The sequence below is a fragment of the Hydra vulgaris genome, chromosome 08 (assembly GCF_038396675.1).
Source record: "Hydra vulgaris chromosome 08, alternate assembly HydraT2T_AEP".
In the NCBI taxonomy this organism is placed as follows: domain Eukaryota; kingdom Metazoa; phylum Cnidaria; class Hydrozoa; order Anthoathecata; family Hydridae; genus Hydra; species Hydra vulgaris.
In genome coordinates, this window is record NC_088927.1 from 50,048,995 (window position 1) to 50,065,000 (window position 16,006).

Consider the following 16,006-nt stretch of genomic DNA (forward strand, 5'->3'; position numbering starts at 1 on the left):
TACAAGTTATTTTCAAAGTATATTGACAACGTCGATTGGGTTAAGGAAATTAACAACAAAATAATCAATGAAAACACTATGAATTGTTTCTGTTTCATTACAATTATGTGTCACAAGAATATATTCCAGTAATTGAAAACTCAAAAACTAATAATAAAAAAAAAGTAGATGACTTCTGCTCTAAAATCAAAAATTAAGTTGAAAAATTAAAAGTGGCTTTTAAATAAATCAACCAATTGGGAACATGAATCAAATAAAACTCAATATAATCGTTTAAAGATTGAAATCAGAAACGAAATAAAGAAAAACATTAAGTCATTTGAGAGGGAGATTGATAATAATAGTAAAATAAATCCAAAGTTACTTTATATGTATATTAATGAGAAAAAATTGGTAAAAAGCCAAATTACATTGATGAAAAACAGTGACAAAAATTGTCACTGATCAAATGACTATTGCTGAAGAATTTAATAAATATTTCCATTCTGTATATGAAGAAGATAAAGATAAAAACAAAAATATTAAAAACTGTCAACTAAACACAATATTAGAAGCTGTTGAGATAACACAAATGATATAGAAAGAAGAATAAAGGCTCTTAATATATCAAAATCTTGGAGGTTGGAGAACAAAAGATGTACTAAATCAAGGAGTTGATTTAGTACATCCTTTTGTTCTAAAACAATGTAGTTTATCAATTTCTTATCCTCTTTATTTAACATTTAAAAAATCTACAGAAGATGGTGACTCTACCTGATATTTGGAAAAGACTCTACCTGATATTTGGAAGAAGGCTAAACAAGGGAGTAAGTTGAAACCAACAAATTACAGACCGAATCTCTGATGTCAATACTATGCAAAATATTAGAAAGTATAGTTGCTGATAACATAATCAAGCATTTAATAACAAACAAGCTATTAGCAAAGGAACAGCATGGCTTTCTGAAAGGTAAAAGCTGCACAACAAATTTAATAGAATTTCTTGATACCTTAACAAGCGCATTATTAAACAGTATTCCAATTGATGTTTTGTATACCAATTTTCGAAAAGCATTCAACAGAGCATCACACATGAAATTATGTGCTAAGGTTTATGCTTCTGGTATTGTTGGTATGCCTCTTAAATGGATTGAATCATTTCTATTGAATAGGAAACAACGGGTAGTGATGGGAAAATGCAAGGCAAATTGGGTTGATGTGCTAAGTGGAATACCACAGGGTTCTGTATGCCGATGACAATAAAATAATTGCTCCTATTTATACTGAGGTTGATTCAAAATCATTTCAAAATGATATAAAAAAAATTGATGAATGGTCTGTTGAATGGAAACTGGGTTTGAACTTTGAAAAACGTAAAATTTTGGTGCAAGTAATAAAAGATATTCTTATTTCATGTAAAATGATAGTGAACTAAAAGAAATTGAAAAATCTACTCTCGAAAAAGATTTAGGTATTTATACATCCAAGGATTTGAAATGGGAAAGACAAGTAAGGAATGCTGCCAGTAAAGCAAACAATATGCTTGCAATATTAAACAATACTTTTAGGTATAAAGATAAGTACCTCATGAAAATGCTTTATTGCACGTACGTTAGACCTCATTTGGAGTTTGCGATTTAAGCTTGGAATTCCTATTATAAAAAAGATATCAAAGAACTTGAAAATGTTCAAAGAAGAGCAACTAAATTGATACTAGAATTAAGATATCTGGGACATAATCAAAGTCTAAAAATATTAGATTTAACAACTTTAGAAGTTCAAAGACTAAGAGGTTATACAACAATATAAATTATATAAAGGTTTTGAATCTATTAATATGAAGAAAGTCCAGATACAAATGCATTCAATCAATACACCAGGTTCAGCATCCAATACTAGAGGTTATAAACATCGTGTTAAATCAGAATTTGTTAAAAATTGTTTAAGTAGACTACGTTTCTTTACAAACAGGGTTGTCTTTGGATGAAATAATTTACCGGAATCGGTGGTAGAGTCTACATCAGTCAAAGAGTTTAAATCCAGACTTAATCTGATTGATTTGCAGATAATGTTGAACAAGAAAAACAGGTTGCAGCTAAATTATTAGACAACTATTGTGTTGGCTGTCATAGATATTGCCTGGTGCTCTCAACAGCATTTGAATTATTTAGACATATATATAAATTAAAAATCATTAAATTAGTTTTACAATTATTTCAAATTTGTTTTTACTTTAGACTAAAATATACTGACTGACATTGCTTCATTTTTTTTAAAACAACATTAGGCAAATTAGTTTAATATTTTTTCTTAATTAAAACAATTTAATTAGGAAAATTTTAATTATTTAATTTAAAATTTTTTCTTAATTAAACATTAAAACTTTTTATCTTAACTGAATACTACCTGATTTTCTTGATATCAAATTAAAAGTTGGACACATTAATTTGACGTCAATTAACACCAAATAAATTGCGTTGAAATTTTTTTTTTAATATTTAGTTTTTCTCTTACTAAAACGACCATTAATCCTTATTTAAATTGATTATTTTTAATTTTTTTTTTTGCTAAGATCCCTTTCAGATTGATTATAAACAAAGTTCATTTTTTACTTTTTCTCTAAGCAACATAGTTTTCAAGTTTACCTTGGAAAACGAAAAAAACAGAAAAAGATAACCTCTATGTTACATAGAGGTTAAAACATAAAAACATTGTTTTTATAATAAGTAATTTAGCCTTTAATGGTAAACCTATTGTTAAACTAATGTGCTAAATTGTAGAGGTTTATATATATATACTTTAAAGAATATATATATGTTTGCCACAATAACTTTTCATTTAGAGACAAAAATTCATTCTTTTTGGCGGTGACTTTAATGATGCCTGTCGAGAAAAGAAAAAACTAAAAATATGAGAGTACATGATTGGAAAGGAGAATTTTCCCAATTTCTATTAAAACTTGGTAGTGGAAGAATACCTGAGGGAGGATCCTTTTAAAGGATGCATTTAAATACTGCATCAGTGCATTATAAGAAAAAATGACTTAACTGTTGATAAGATATTTGAAGATGCTGAACAAGATAATTAAAAATGTGATTTTAACACCCGCTAATGTCGTTTCAACACCCATTAATGCAGTTTTAATACCCGCTAATGTAGTTTTAACACCCACTAATGTAGTTTCATTATAAATCAATGAAGAAGTAATTGAATATTATTTCTTTCATTATTGTCTGATGACTTAAATGAAAAAAACTTTTTAAGCTGGAAAAGGAGTTAAGCTGTTTCAAAACTCAACTTTTCTGTTGAGTTTTGGAACAGCTTAACTGCTTCAGGCATGTTTCCTCATTGTTTAAAATTGAAAATTGGTTGTTTAATTATACTACTTATAAATCTCAAAGCTGTTGGTTATGCAATGGCGCTCTAATGAAAGTTAGTGCTCTTAAATATAGTTATATTGATGCAGAGGTGTTTTCTGTCAGTTTCCTGTCAGATTGGCATATTTAATGACAATGAATAAAAGTCAAATATTTGATAGTTGGTGTATATCTAAAATTAAAAAACGTGTTTCTCTTATGGGCAACTACATGTTGCATGTGCAAGGGGATTTAATAGTTTTTCAAAATTGATAAACATCTCATTCAAGGTATGGTAGGTGAAAAAAGATACACAAATAACGTTATGTGTCCTTTATTTATAGTCTTTATATTTTTTATTTTGAAAAAATCATAGTTCACAGGTATGAATGTATTCTACAACTTTTAGTTATTAATATAACTTTTTATTTATCATTTGTACTTTTTATTTATTTGAATATTATTTTTAATTTGGTTAGATATTGCATTGTCTAACCAAATTATTGAAAAACTCATAATTTGCAAGATTTTTATAAGAATGAACTAATATTGTTTCAAAAATTCCATATAAAATTCCAAAAGCTGGATCTTTGAATGATTTACAATATGATATACAAGTAATGTTTTATTTACAAATAAACTTAATTTATAAACAAATATTTTTTTTACCATTAAACATTGCATTTTTTGATAAAAAAATTTAATAATAAATAAAAAGTATTTGCTGATTTTAACTTTAAAAGTATAACTGATTTGAAAATGTTTCTAATGTTATTATCTACAGAAAATCGTGTAGAGCAAGGTCGTAAAACTAGCCACTCAAGTGTTGTGTGTTGCAGTAAGTGTAGAGCTAGCCTGTTAAATTAGCCGAGCAAGTTTTGTGACTTGTAGTGCAATTGTTTAAACCTCAAATTCTTTTTTTATCATTTGTGTTACTAATAATTTTGCTATTCGAAGGAGATATTATTGGTTTTTCATTAAAGAAATTGATTTCGAAATTGATCCTGTCATCAAAATGTTTTCATAATAAAGTAATTTTTTTAAATTTGTTTTCTATTTTATTTGAAATTTTTTCAAATTTTTTTGTAAATTAATAACTTCCTGCTACTATGGAATCATAACTTTTTAATACACATTAACTGTCACCATTGGTAGTAAATATTTTTTAATTATTATAATATGGTTTTCTTTATTATAATTTGTGCTTGAATTTTACATTCCTGTAGATGGCGGCGGTTATTAGCTGAATTTGTAAAAAGTACCTTCATTACAAAAGATGTGCAGTCTTCAACATTAGATTTTTTCTAAGAACAATGACAAGTGCTGTGCTGCATTTTTGTTTTTTTGTTTGTTACATATTCAACTATATATCATTTATGTATTGTAAGTATATTAGCTTTAAAAATATATACAAGACTTTCTGTTTTTACAGATTTTCATAAAGTTTTCTGTGAACTCAATTAAATAAATATTTTTTTTAAATATACTTTTTTGAGATTTGTCTGTTAAATATTTTCTGCATCAGTAAAATATGATATATATATATATATATATATATATATATACTTATTGATATGAATTTATTATTATATGAATAAACTATTATCATTAAATAATAAAAAATAAAGTAATCAAAATATTACTGGGCACAGCTTGGCATATCTTCTTGAGTACTAAGCATCGATAAATTCATAAACTCTTGATCTAGCTGTTTTTCCTAGCAAAATGAATTTGAAAATTTAAAATATATTCAAATATATTCAATATATTTTTTACCCATTCATTGTGCACGAGAAAAAAAAAATGGATTGATTTTGGTATATTTCCAGAAATTTCAAATTTACATGCAAGATGGTCGCATGTTTATCCCCAGTATCCTGACAAAGCTACTCTGCTTCTTTCATATTTTCACAAAAGCAGTGTATGCGAACCATTGATAAATAGTCTTCAAATTGCTTATAAAAAAACAATGCAGCTTCCATATCACCTTAGCTTTCAAGATATCGGGCCCACCATTTCATTAACTCTCCTTTCAAAAAATTTAAAAAATATCTAATTTTTAACACTGGTAACTAGCTAAAACAACATTAAAAGCTAAACCATAGCAAGTCAGTAGGGAGAGGAGATAAAAATTTTAAAAGTCAATAAGATGATATGAAAAATCATAAAGGTATTTATAAAAAAATCATTGTAAAAAGTAATCATGTAGTAATGTAAAAAGAAAACCTAGAATTATAACAATAGGAAAAAGATGTCATGTTTAAGAAATGATTTATTATTTAGCTGCAGAAACAAATCTTTTTTTTTTTTCTAATTAATGATGACATTAATGATATTTTGCCATCTCAAAGTTTGGACTTGAATCCAATAGAAAATTGGTGGTATTTTTTTGACAGAAAAATTGGCAAACAAGCATTTAGACGCAAAGACAACTTAAAAGAAGCTATAATGAAGGCATAGGATAAAATAACAATAGAATAACGTAACGCTTCTTAACAAGACTTGTAAATATCGGGCCTTGTTAAGAAGCGTTACGCATTTTGCTTGCGAAAAGGCAATTTGCCTACGCGTTCAGCAGTTTTGCGCTACGCAAAAACTTTAATCTTTTAGAATATTTAAATTATCTTTTGATGTCGTCAACGTGATGTTTATTCAGAACAAATAAAGTCGTAAGTAAAAGCATTTAACTGCAATTGTAAACTAATAGATTTTTTGTTAAAGAAACAGTTTGTTTTTGTTGTTAAAAATTAGTTAAAAAAAATAAATTGTTTAAGTTTTATCTTAAGGAATTAAATATATAAATTCCTTTTAAATATAAAAATTATTTTTTGTCATAATAGTTTAAAAATTGCACGATTTATTTTGATTTAAATATTTTATTAATAAGATATTTTGTTTATTGTTAACTCAATAACGAAAAGCTTTAATGACGATTGTTTAATTTATGAAAATGAGTTATGAACAAGAATATGTTATTGGTAACTGATAAATAATAAAAAAATGTCTTTATTGTTTAAAAACATTATTATTATTATTAGTTCACAAAATAAATAGGAAAAAATTTATTAACAGCTCATAAAATAGCGAAAAACCAACTGTAAAATTATAAGAAAATAAACAAATATTATTTTACATTTTATGAAAAAAATATTTTTTTCAAAATAAAATTTAGGTCATATTTGAAAAAAAATAATAAAAATGATTTTTCAAATAGGAACTTAGATTTTATTTGTAACTTTTGTTATAGTGAGAAAAAAAAAACTGTTTGATTTTTAATGTGTTAATAAAATAACTTTAACTACAATGTGATACTTAAAAAGACGCTAGTGACGCAATATAACTTCTAACAATAGAAAATATATTTAAGTTGAGTTACTTAGAAATGTGTTACGCATTTTCATTACGCAGCGAAATCTCGTAACAAGGCCTGATATATATGTATATATATATATATATATATATATATATATATATATATATATATATATATATATATATATATATATATATATATATATATATATATATATATATATATATATATATATATAGATATACATACATATATATATATATATATATACATAGATATACATACATACATACATACATACATCTTAAAGCTTTTATTTCTTTCAATTTTCCTTCTGGGAATTAGGGTTGACACCAAATATATTAGAGCAATAAAATGTAATAATAACATTTCTTCTCACATACATAGTTTATAGATAGATCAGAGATTACCAGATACCAGATACCAGATCTATTTGCAAAGACCTTTTCTGATTCTTGAATGCAATGACCACACTCATCCTGTTATTTCAGAGAAACAAGTGTTTTCCAGGACTCTCTTTAATCTTCTCTGAACTAATTATTTTTCTAAGCTAAATAAATTAAGTTAATAACTGAATCTTACTTTTTTGCCTGCTGAAAAATGGCTCTTGTGGTTGCAATTTTTAAAAAATCTGAACTTCTCTGATCTCTCTAGCTACTGCCCAATTCAGTTTTTTTCTAATATAACGCTATGACAAATTTTGTTTTTGTTTTTTCCTTTTAATTTTTTTAATTCTATAATTTAATATAAGATAGGAAGTAACATTTAAATCTTTACACAAACTTCAAATTATAAAGCCATTAAAATAGAATTTAGAAATACGTGGATTTATTATATAATCCTGTTTTTACAATAAAACTAATGTCAATCAGAGGTATTTTCAACATTTAGATTCGTGGCATCAAAAAAAAATTAAGAATGAAACACAAATCTATGAACAGTTTCATATTTAAAAGAGTTAGTTTCAGACTTTTTTGTAACATATTTTTAGCATATGTTCTAAACTATATGATTAATTTGAAAATTTAAAAAATTGTTATTTGTATTAATAATGTTCATCTGGCAATTTTAATTAAATAATATTAATAATGTTCATCAAAATTAGACAGTTAATAATGTTGATTAATTCTATTAGATATCATGTTGTTTTATTAGATATCATGTTGTTTTATTCTAGGTTAAAAGTAACTGGTAATAACAAAAGAAACATTATTAACAGATTAAAATCTTTAATAACAAAACTCATACCTGTCTTTTCTTTTGAGAATATATGCTTGTAGTTCATCCACATCATCCATCATCATTCTGGGTACTTTCAAAGCGAAAAGTACCAGATTTTTTGAAAACTAAACAGGTTAATAATTTTACTAAATTTTTAATATATTTGACATGAATCTTTGTACACTGAAAAAAAAAATCATACTTTTCAACGACACCTTCTTTATTACCCAGATCTTCAAGGTATTGTCCATAACAGTAGAAAGTGGTTCTTAAATGAATTCTATCATGCTTTTCAGCACATTCAATAGCCTATTACATAAATATTCTATCATGACATTGTATTTGAATAAAAAGAAAAGTACAAATTACAAGAACAAACTAAAAGTACAAATTACAAGAAAAACTGAAAGTACAGAATACAAGAACAAAATGAAAGTATAAGTTACAAAATCAAACTGAAAGTACAGAATACAATTACTAATTGAAAGTTCAAGTTACAAGAGCTACTTGAAAGTACAGAATATAAGAACAAATTGAAATTACAGAATACATGAACAAACTGAAAGTACAGAATACAAGAACTAATTTAAAGTAAAAGTTTCAAGAACTAATTAAAAAACAGATAACAAGAATAAACTGAAATTACAGAATACAAGAATAAATTAAAATAAAATGTTACAACAACAAACTAAAACCTTTTATATTATAAATTGACTTTAATAATTAAAAAAACAACCTGAGTCCAATTGTTTGAAGCTTGATAAAAGATATTAAGAAGATCATATCGATGACAATTCTTGTACAACTGCTCTGCTTCTTCCTAATTTAACACACATAATATAACTATAATTTATTTTAGTAATTACTAATATAACATTTTTAATTATGTTATCCTCACAAATAAGAGAAACAGAGATTAGACCCATCAAATCCCTGAAAGTATTTTAAACTTTTTTAGCCGCCTTGCTTAGTAAAGTTGTAATAATTATATTTTCAAGAAAAAGTATATTTTGATTTTCAATTGTTAACTATATTTGGTTTAAACTAATGAGTGAAATTCAATCATTTATGTTTTATTTGCCTATACCTTTTTATAAAAAAAAAAAAAAAAAAAATTTTCAAAAAAAAAAAAAAAAAAAAAGGATTAATAACAATATAAGTTTTGGTTTCATTAATACATCGATTGAAAAAAATGTTTATTATGGCTGATTTTAGTCTGTAATAATGCTTTTAATAAATGCAATAAAGAAATCATTTTTTCATTCTAAAAGTATGATACATTTAAAAAAAAAACATTTCATAAAATCACAAAACATATGAGATAATATAAAACGTTCAAGCATTTTAAAGTATACAACAATTATAAACAGTATTTTGCCAATGCTAAACAATTTTTCTTATAGTACGATTGCTTAAACTGAAATTAACTAGGCATGAAAAATTACTGCTGACAGCATACTGTATGTCACATAGGCAGAGGCATCAATACTGCAGCAAATATTAATTTAATGCCCCTGCATTAAATTAGCATTAACATTTAAAATGCTAATTTTTATCTAAACAGATTCTAAGACAAAGTAGAAAAAAATAATGAAAAAATCAAAATTTTATTGCCATAATAAATGTTTTCCATATTGTCGTCTGTCAGGTAATACTTCCTATAAGTAAAAAACACTTTTTTTTAAAGGAGAAGTTTAAACTCATTAAGCTTAAACAACTAGAAAAAATAATCAACACACAAAAGATAAATCTTTTTACAAGAAACATAACTTTATTAATATTTTAAAACTTTTAAATTTAATGGAATAGAACAGAATTTGCATAAAAAATATTACTGAATTTTTGCAATAACTCTTAATTGAAACGCACTGCTAATACCAGTACTTACAGTGAGTCAGCACAAGCCATATTTTACTAATTGGTAACATGCTCATCATTTAGCAAAATAACAAGCATTTAAAATTACCTGATAGACAATGGTGTGTAGACTTCAGTATTACACTAGGAGTGACATTTTATGCACAGATATATTTTTATTTATACGCATGTGTTTTTGTTTATATATAAAATAAAACCTTTTGAAATTTAAAAAAAAAAAAAAAAACTACTCTTGACCTGCAAATTGATGCTTTAACAGTTAGAAAAAAGCTTACTTAACAACATGATAAAGCCAAGGTACCAAAAAAGTGTCCATTTTTATCACTAAATAATATTAAAATAGGAAAGATTTTGCTAGAGAGCATGTTGGCAGTCCATTTTAAGAATTGCAAAATATTTTTTGTTTATATGAGACTAAAATTAACTTGTTTGGGTCAGATCAGCAAGACCAAAAACAAAAGAACATGATTCTAGATATACTGTAAAAACGGTCAAACATGGTGGTGGAAGTATTAAAATATGGGGTTGCGTTTCATATTATGGAGTAGACCTCCTTTTTTGGATTAATGAAAATATGACCAAAGAAGTATACTTAAATATACGGGAGAATGTTATGCTACCATTTGCAGAAGAAAATCTACCTTTGATTTGGACTATCAACAAGATAATGACCCAAAGCAGACAGCGAAGGTAGTAAAAATTTGGTTCCATAATGAGACAATTCGGATTTTGAAGTGGCCAGCCCAATAACCGAACATGAACTCAATAGAAAATCTCTGAGCACACGTGAAAAATAAATTAGGAAAACTTATTAAGACCCAAAATAAAAATGAATGTTGAAAACAACTTTCAATAAGTTGATTCCAAAAAATAATTTAATACATGCAAAAGGATAACAATAATTACAATAACAGGTTATACACCCAAATATAAATAAACCATGAGTTAATTAAATTTTTAGTTATCATTGTTCATTATTTTTAACAAAATATGTATTTAATTTAGTTTACCTATTTTTTTGCATAACAGATATTTGTAAAAATAAAATATAGTAAATAAATTTTGCTTTGTACTTGTTTCATTACATTAAAAATATTAGTTTATGGTTAAATTAATTGTATTATAACTAATTAAATAAATTAGATTAATATTAAGTACTTATTTCATACAAAAAGTCAAAATATTCAACAATTACTTATTATTTTGCAAACCAATGTGTATATATATATATATATATATATATATATATATATATATATATATATATATATATATATATATACATATATCATTATATATATATATATATATATATATATATATATATATATATATATCATTATATATATATATATATATATATATATATATATATATATATATATATATATATATATATATATATATATATATATATATATATATAATATATATATATATATATATATATATATATATATATATATATATATATATATATATCAAGTCAGATCAGATTATCCTGCTACTGGTAACATGTAACCCAGTACAATCTGCTTCATGTCCTGCTGCCTTGTAGGATACGCCTTTTTAGGCAAAGGCTAGGAGATGCCAACTCCGATTTAAACACCCCTGCCTTGGGGCTCTTGGTTGAGTAAAGGCTAGAGATGGTGTCTCGATAAAAATACTCATCTTGAGCAGATGTTAAATGCACCCAGCTACTGTCTTGTAGAAGGCCTCCTAGGCAAAGACTTAAGGGGTAAACAGATTCTATCTGTTGACCAGCCTCGCACCCCTTCTTCATCTATTAGGCTAGCGCAGATGTATTTAAATACATTGTTTCCAGTTTAGGATGTTGAATGCTGGATCTTCTTGACTCAATGCATGGGTTTTGCTTGTGTCTCTGTTTTTATGACTAGGCAACTCATTCTATTATCTCCTAATGAGGGTACAGCTCTAAAACTTAGTTTTATGGTTCTGAGGCCGGCTGGTAGTCAGGTTTCCCGAACTCTGTGGTAGCTCTTAGAGAGGCTGATTCCATCAACAGCTGAAAAATATCAAAGTATTAACAGTGCCATGTTGCGCATGGATGGTGTCCCTGTTTGTACTTTTGGAGTGCATTGCGAAGGCCACATTTGGAGATCTTTGTTACGGCTTAGGGTTTATTAGTAGTAATGAGGCAATTGCTTAGGCTATTAAACGGTGTTCTGAGTACTATCTATGCCTTGAGTCAAGTTCTTCAATCTAATTTAAAAATGAATAAAGTACCAAAAACTATAAAACACAAAACACCTTCATCATCACCAAGTTCTCTAAACCTATCATTCACTAATATTCGTGGTCTTCGAAGTAACTTCTCTTCTGTTGAGTCTTATCTCTTGCAAAGTTCACCAGACCTACTTGCTCTTTGTGAGACTAATTTGAGTTCGGCTGTCTCATCTTGTGATCTTAGTGTTGATGGTTATCTTCCTCTAATTCGTAAAGACTCCAATAGTCACATGCTTGGCCTCGGCATTTACATTCAATTCATTTACAAGGCATTTACATTCATTCGTTTACAAGAATTTACCCATTTGTCGTGAAACTAGGTTTGAATCTACAGACTATTCTTTCATGTGCTTTCGTTTAGCACCACTTCATCTTATTGCCTTTCTCTTTGTTCTATATCGCTCTCCTTCATCTCAAGACTGCACACTTTTTGACTATATTTCTGATCATATTGACCAAGCCCTCTCTCTTTGTCCATCAGCTAATATAGTTGTTGTCGGTGACTTTAATGCTCACCACTCTGAATGGCTTGGCTCTAGTGTCAGTGATTCGGCAGGCATTAAAGCCCACAAGTTTTGCCTTTCTCAATCCCTAACTCAAATATTTAACTTTCCAACTCACTTTCCTGACAACTCGAATCATTCACCTTCTCTACTCGACTTATGTCTTGTTTCTGATCCTAGTCAGTGCTCAGTTTCTCCAAATTCACCCTTAGGTTCTTCTGATCACAGTTTGATCTCTCTAAAACTAATATCTCATTCTTCTTCATCACCTGAATCCCTCCTATTATCGAACCTCTTACAACTACAGTAAAGCTGACTGGGATTCTTTCCGTGATTTTCTTTGTGACGGCCCTTGGGTAGAAATCTTTCGTCTTCCTGTCGACAAATGTGCTTCTTACATAACTTCGTGGATTTCAGGCTGGATTGGAATCTTTTATTCCCTCTCGACAATTCCAGGTCAAGCCTCACTCTCCTACATGGTTTTCCTTCACACTGTCCTGCTGCGATTGCCAATCGAAACCGTTACTTCCATATTTATCATCAAAACAATTCTCCAGAAAACAGACGTCTGTTTATTACTGCTAGAAACAATTGTAAAAAAGTTTTGTCTAACGCCAAAACCCGCTATTCTCAGGTCATGAAATCTCGTATCTCATCCCAAAAATTAGGCTCTCGTGACTTCTGGAGAGTCTTTAATAATATCAATAATAGGAGCAAATCTATAATTCCACCTCTCTTGTATGGTTCAGACTTTGTCACCTCACCTAAAGACAAAGTCGAATTGTTTCAACAAACAGGTTGATCCATTGCTTGACATTCGCATCACTCCAGCTTCTGTATCTAAAGTGATTTCCAGCCTAGACTCTTCTGCAGCTTGTGGCCTGGATAACATACCTGTTATTGTCTAGCAGAAGTGTTCTCCGGAGCTGTCGTCTATACTGTCAAAACTATTCAACAAGTGCTTATCAGAGTCTTGCTTTCCAGCCTGCTGGAAAGCGGCACCTGTTTTTCCTATCTTCAAAAATTCTGGAGAGCGATCTGATTCGTCTAACTACCGTCCCATAAGTCTTCTTCCTATCATAAGCAAGGTTTTTGAATCTTTAATTAACAAACACTTAATCTCTCATCTTGAAATTAATAACTTAATTTCTGACCATCAATATGGATTTCGATCTTCTCGTTCTACAGCTGATTTGCTAACAGTAATAACTGACAGGTTTTATCGTGCATTAGATAAATGTGGAGAGGTTAAGGCCATTGCTCTTGACATTTCAAAAGCTTTTGATAAAGTTTTGCATGCTGGTCTTCTCCATAAGCTTTCTTCTTATGGTGTATCCCGCAACATCTTTAAGATCATTGAATCCTTCCTTTCCAATCATAGCATAAAAGTTGTCCTCGATGGACAACACTCTTCTTCTTATTCTGTAACTTCAGGGGTTCCTCAAGATTCTATCCTTGGCCCTATACTCTTTTTAATTTACATTAATGATCTTCCAGATATTCTCACATCTAAGGTGGCATTGTTTGCTGATGATACTACCATTTATTCTTGTCGTGATAAGAAACCATCACCCTCTGATTGCTTGGAGGGGGCATTTGAGCTTGAAAAGGATCTCACTTCTGCTACAGCATTGGGCTCACAGTGGCTGGTGAACTTCAATACAGATAAAGCTCAATTTTTTTCAGCCAATCGTTATCGCAATAATTTAGATCTTCCTATATTTATTAATGGTAATGTACTCGATGAGTCATCCACTCTTCATCTTCTAGGATTAACTCTTACTTCCGATCTTTCTTGGAAACCATATATCTAATCTGTTGCAAAATTAGCATCTGCTAAGCTTGCATCTCTTTATCGAGCTCGTCACTTTCTTACTTCGGATTCTATTCCCTATCTCTATAAATCTCAAACCCGGCCTTGTATGGAATACAGTTGCCATATTTGAGGTGGATCTTCTAATGATGTTCTTTCTCTTTTAGACAAGGTGCAAAAACGCATTGTAAACATAGTTTGACCTGCTCTTGCAGCCAACCTCTAACCATTATCACATTGTCATAATGTTGCTTCTCTTTCTCTTTTCTACAAATATTATAATGGGCACTGCTCACTGCTAGCATCTCTTGTGCCATCTACTAATATTCATTCTTGTGTTACTTGTCATTCAATTAAGTCTTATCCTTTTTCTGTGACTGTTCCTAAGTGCTCCAAAAATGCTTATTTGTCTAGTTTTTTCCTCAAACATCAGTTCTTTGGAATTGGCTTCCTTCATCTTGCTTTCCTGATTCATATAATTTGCAATCCTTTAAGTCGTCCGTCAATCGTTATCTTGCTCTACAAACTTCATCTTTTCTCTTTCAGTAACTTCAAACTTTAATTAGTGGCTGCTTGCAGCCTTGGTGGAAGCGATGATGTATAAAAAAAATATATATATATATATATATGTATATATATATATAGTACTGTGCTCAACTTGTTACTTGGCCTTGTTTGCCAAGGTTTGTGTTTCGGAGTTATAGAGTTGGAAGTGGGTTATAACCACAAGTAGCCTCCTCATCTGTAGTGGCCTTCTTGGCTTTCAGGAAGTGAATTATATAAAAAATATATATATATATATATATATATATATATATATATATATATATATATATATATATATATATATATATATATATATATATATATATATATATATATATATATATATATATTGGGTATTTCATATTTTTTCAATTTTTGAAATTGAACTCGCAAATCGATTTATAAATTGACCATTTATATGAAAATAAGTTAGAGTAAAAAAATTATATATATATTTCTTTTTTAGGGTTAGCTCGATTTTGGGCAAATATGTTGGGTGTTTTAAACGTCTGGAGGGGACCTTAAGATTTGCCCTATAAAATTTTTTATTCTTAATGATAATATATTTTGGATTGAATATTAATTACATAAAATGAGCATGTTGAAAAAATTAAGAAATTATTTTACAAATCTTCTGAATTTGGTGAAAATCCAAATTTTTCTTACTCAAACCTATTTTATAACTCGGTGGCGCATTTTGTAACTTGGAGGCGTATCTTAATTTTTTCAACATGCTCCTTTTATGTAATTAATATTCAATCCAACATATATCATTATTAAGAATAAAAAATTTTATAGGCTAAATTTTAAGGTCCTCCCCTGGTTTTAAAAAAACCCTGATTTTTTGCCAAAAATCGAACTAGCGGGGACCCTAAAAATGAAATATGTACTATAGCGGCATAAAGTAAGTATACACCATTGAGTTTTGCATACATTTATTATTTTAAGCAATTAACAAACATATTAATGTGTGCAACAGTATTATCAAAATCATCAAAAACAACAGCTGTTGTCGAAAAAAGGAGCATGCAGTTTAATTCAATTATCAGTGGTAGACCTCACTTAATAACATGTTTCATACCGTTTGGCATTGAATCAAACAGGCGAGTAATTGTAACATCATCAATAT

The 16,006-nt window shown here is 28.2% G+C and overlaps 1 protein-coding gene across 1 annotated transcript; it reads left to right on the forward strand.

The window, feature by feature from the left end:
• Positions 1–843: 843 nt before the first annotated feature.
• LOC136083400 (uncharacterized) lies at positions 844–1,236 on the forward strand. Its single transcript, XM_065802796.1, has one exon. It carries the CDS (start codon positions 844–846, stop codon positions 1,234–1,236), a length of 393 nt encoding a protein of 130 aa, XP_065658868.1.
• Positions 1,237–16,006: the final 14,770 nt, after the last annotated feature.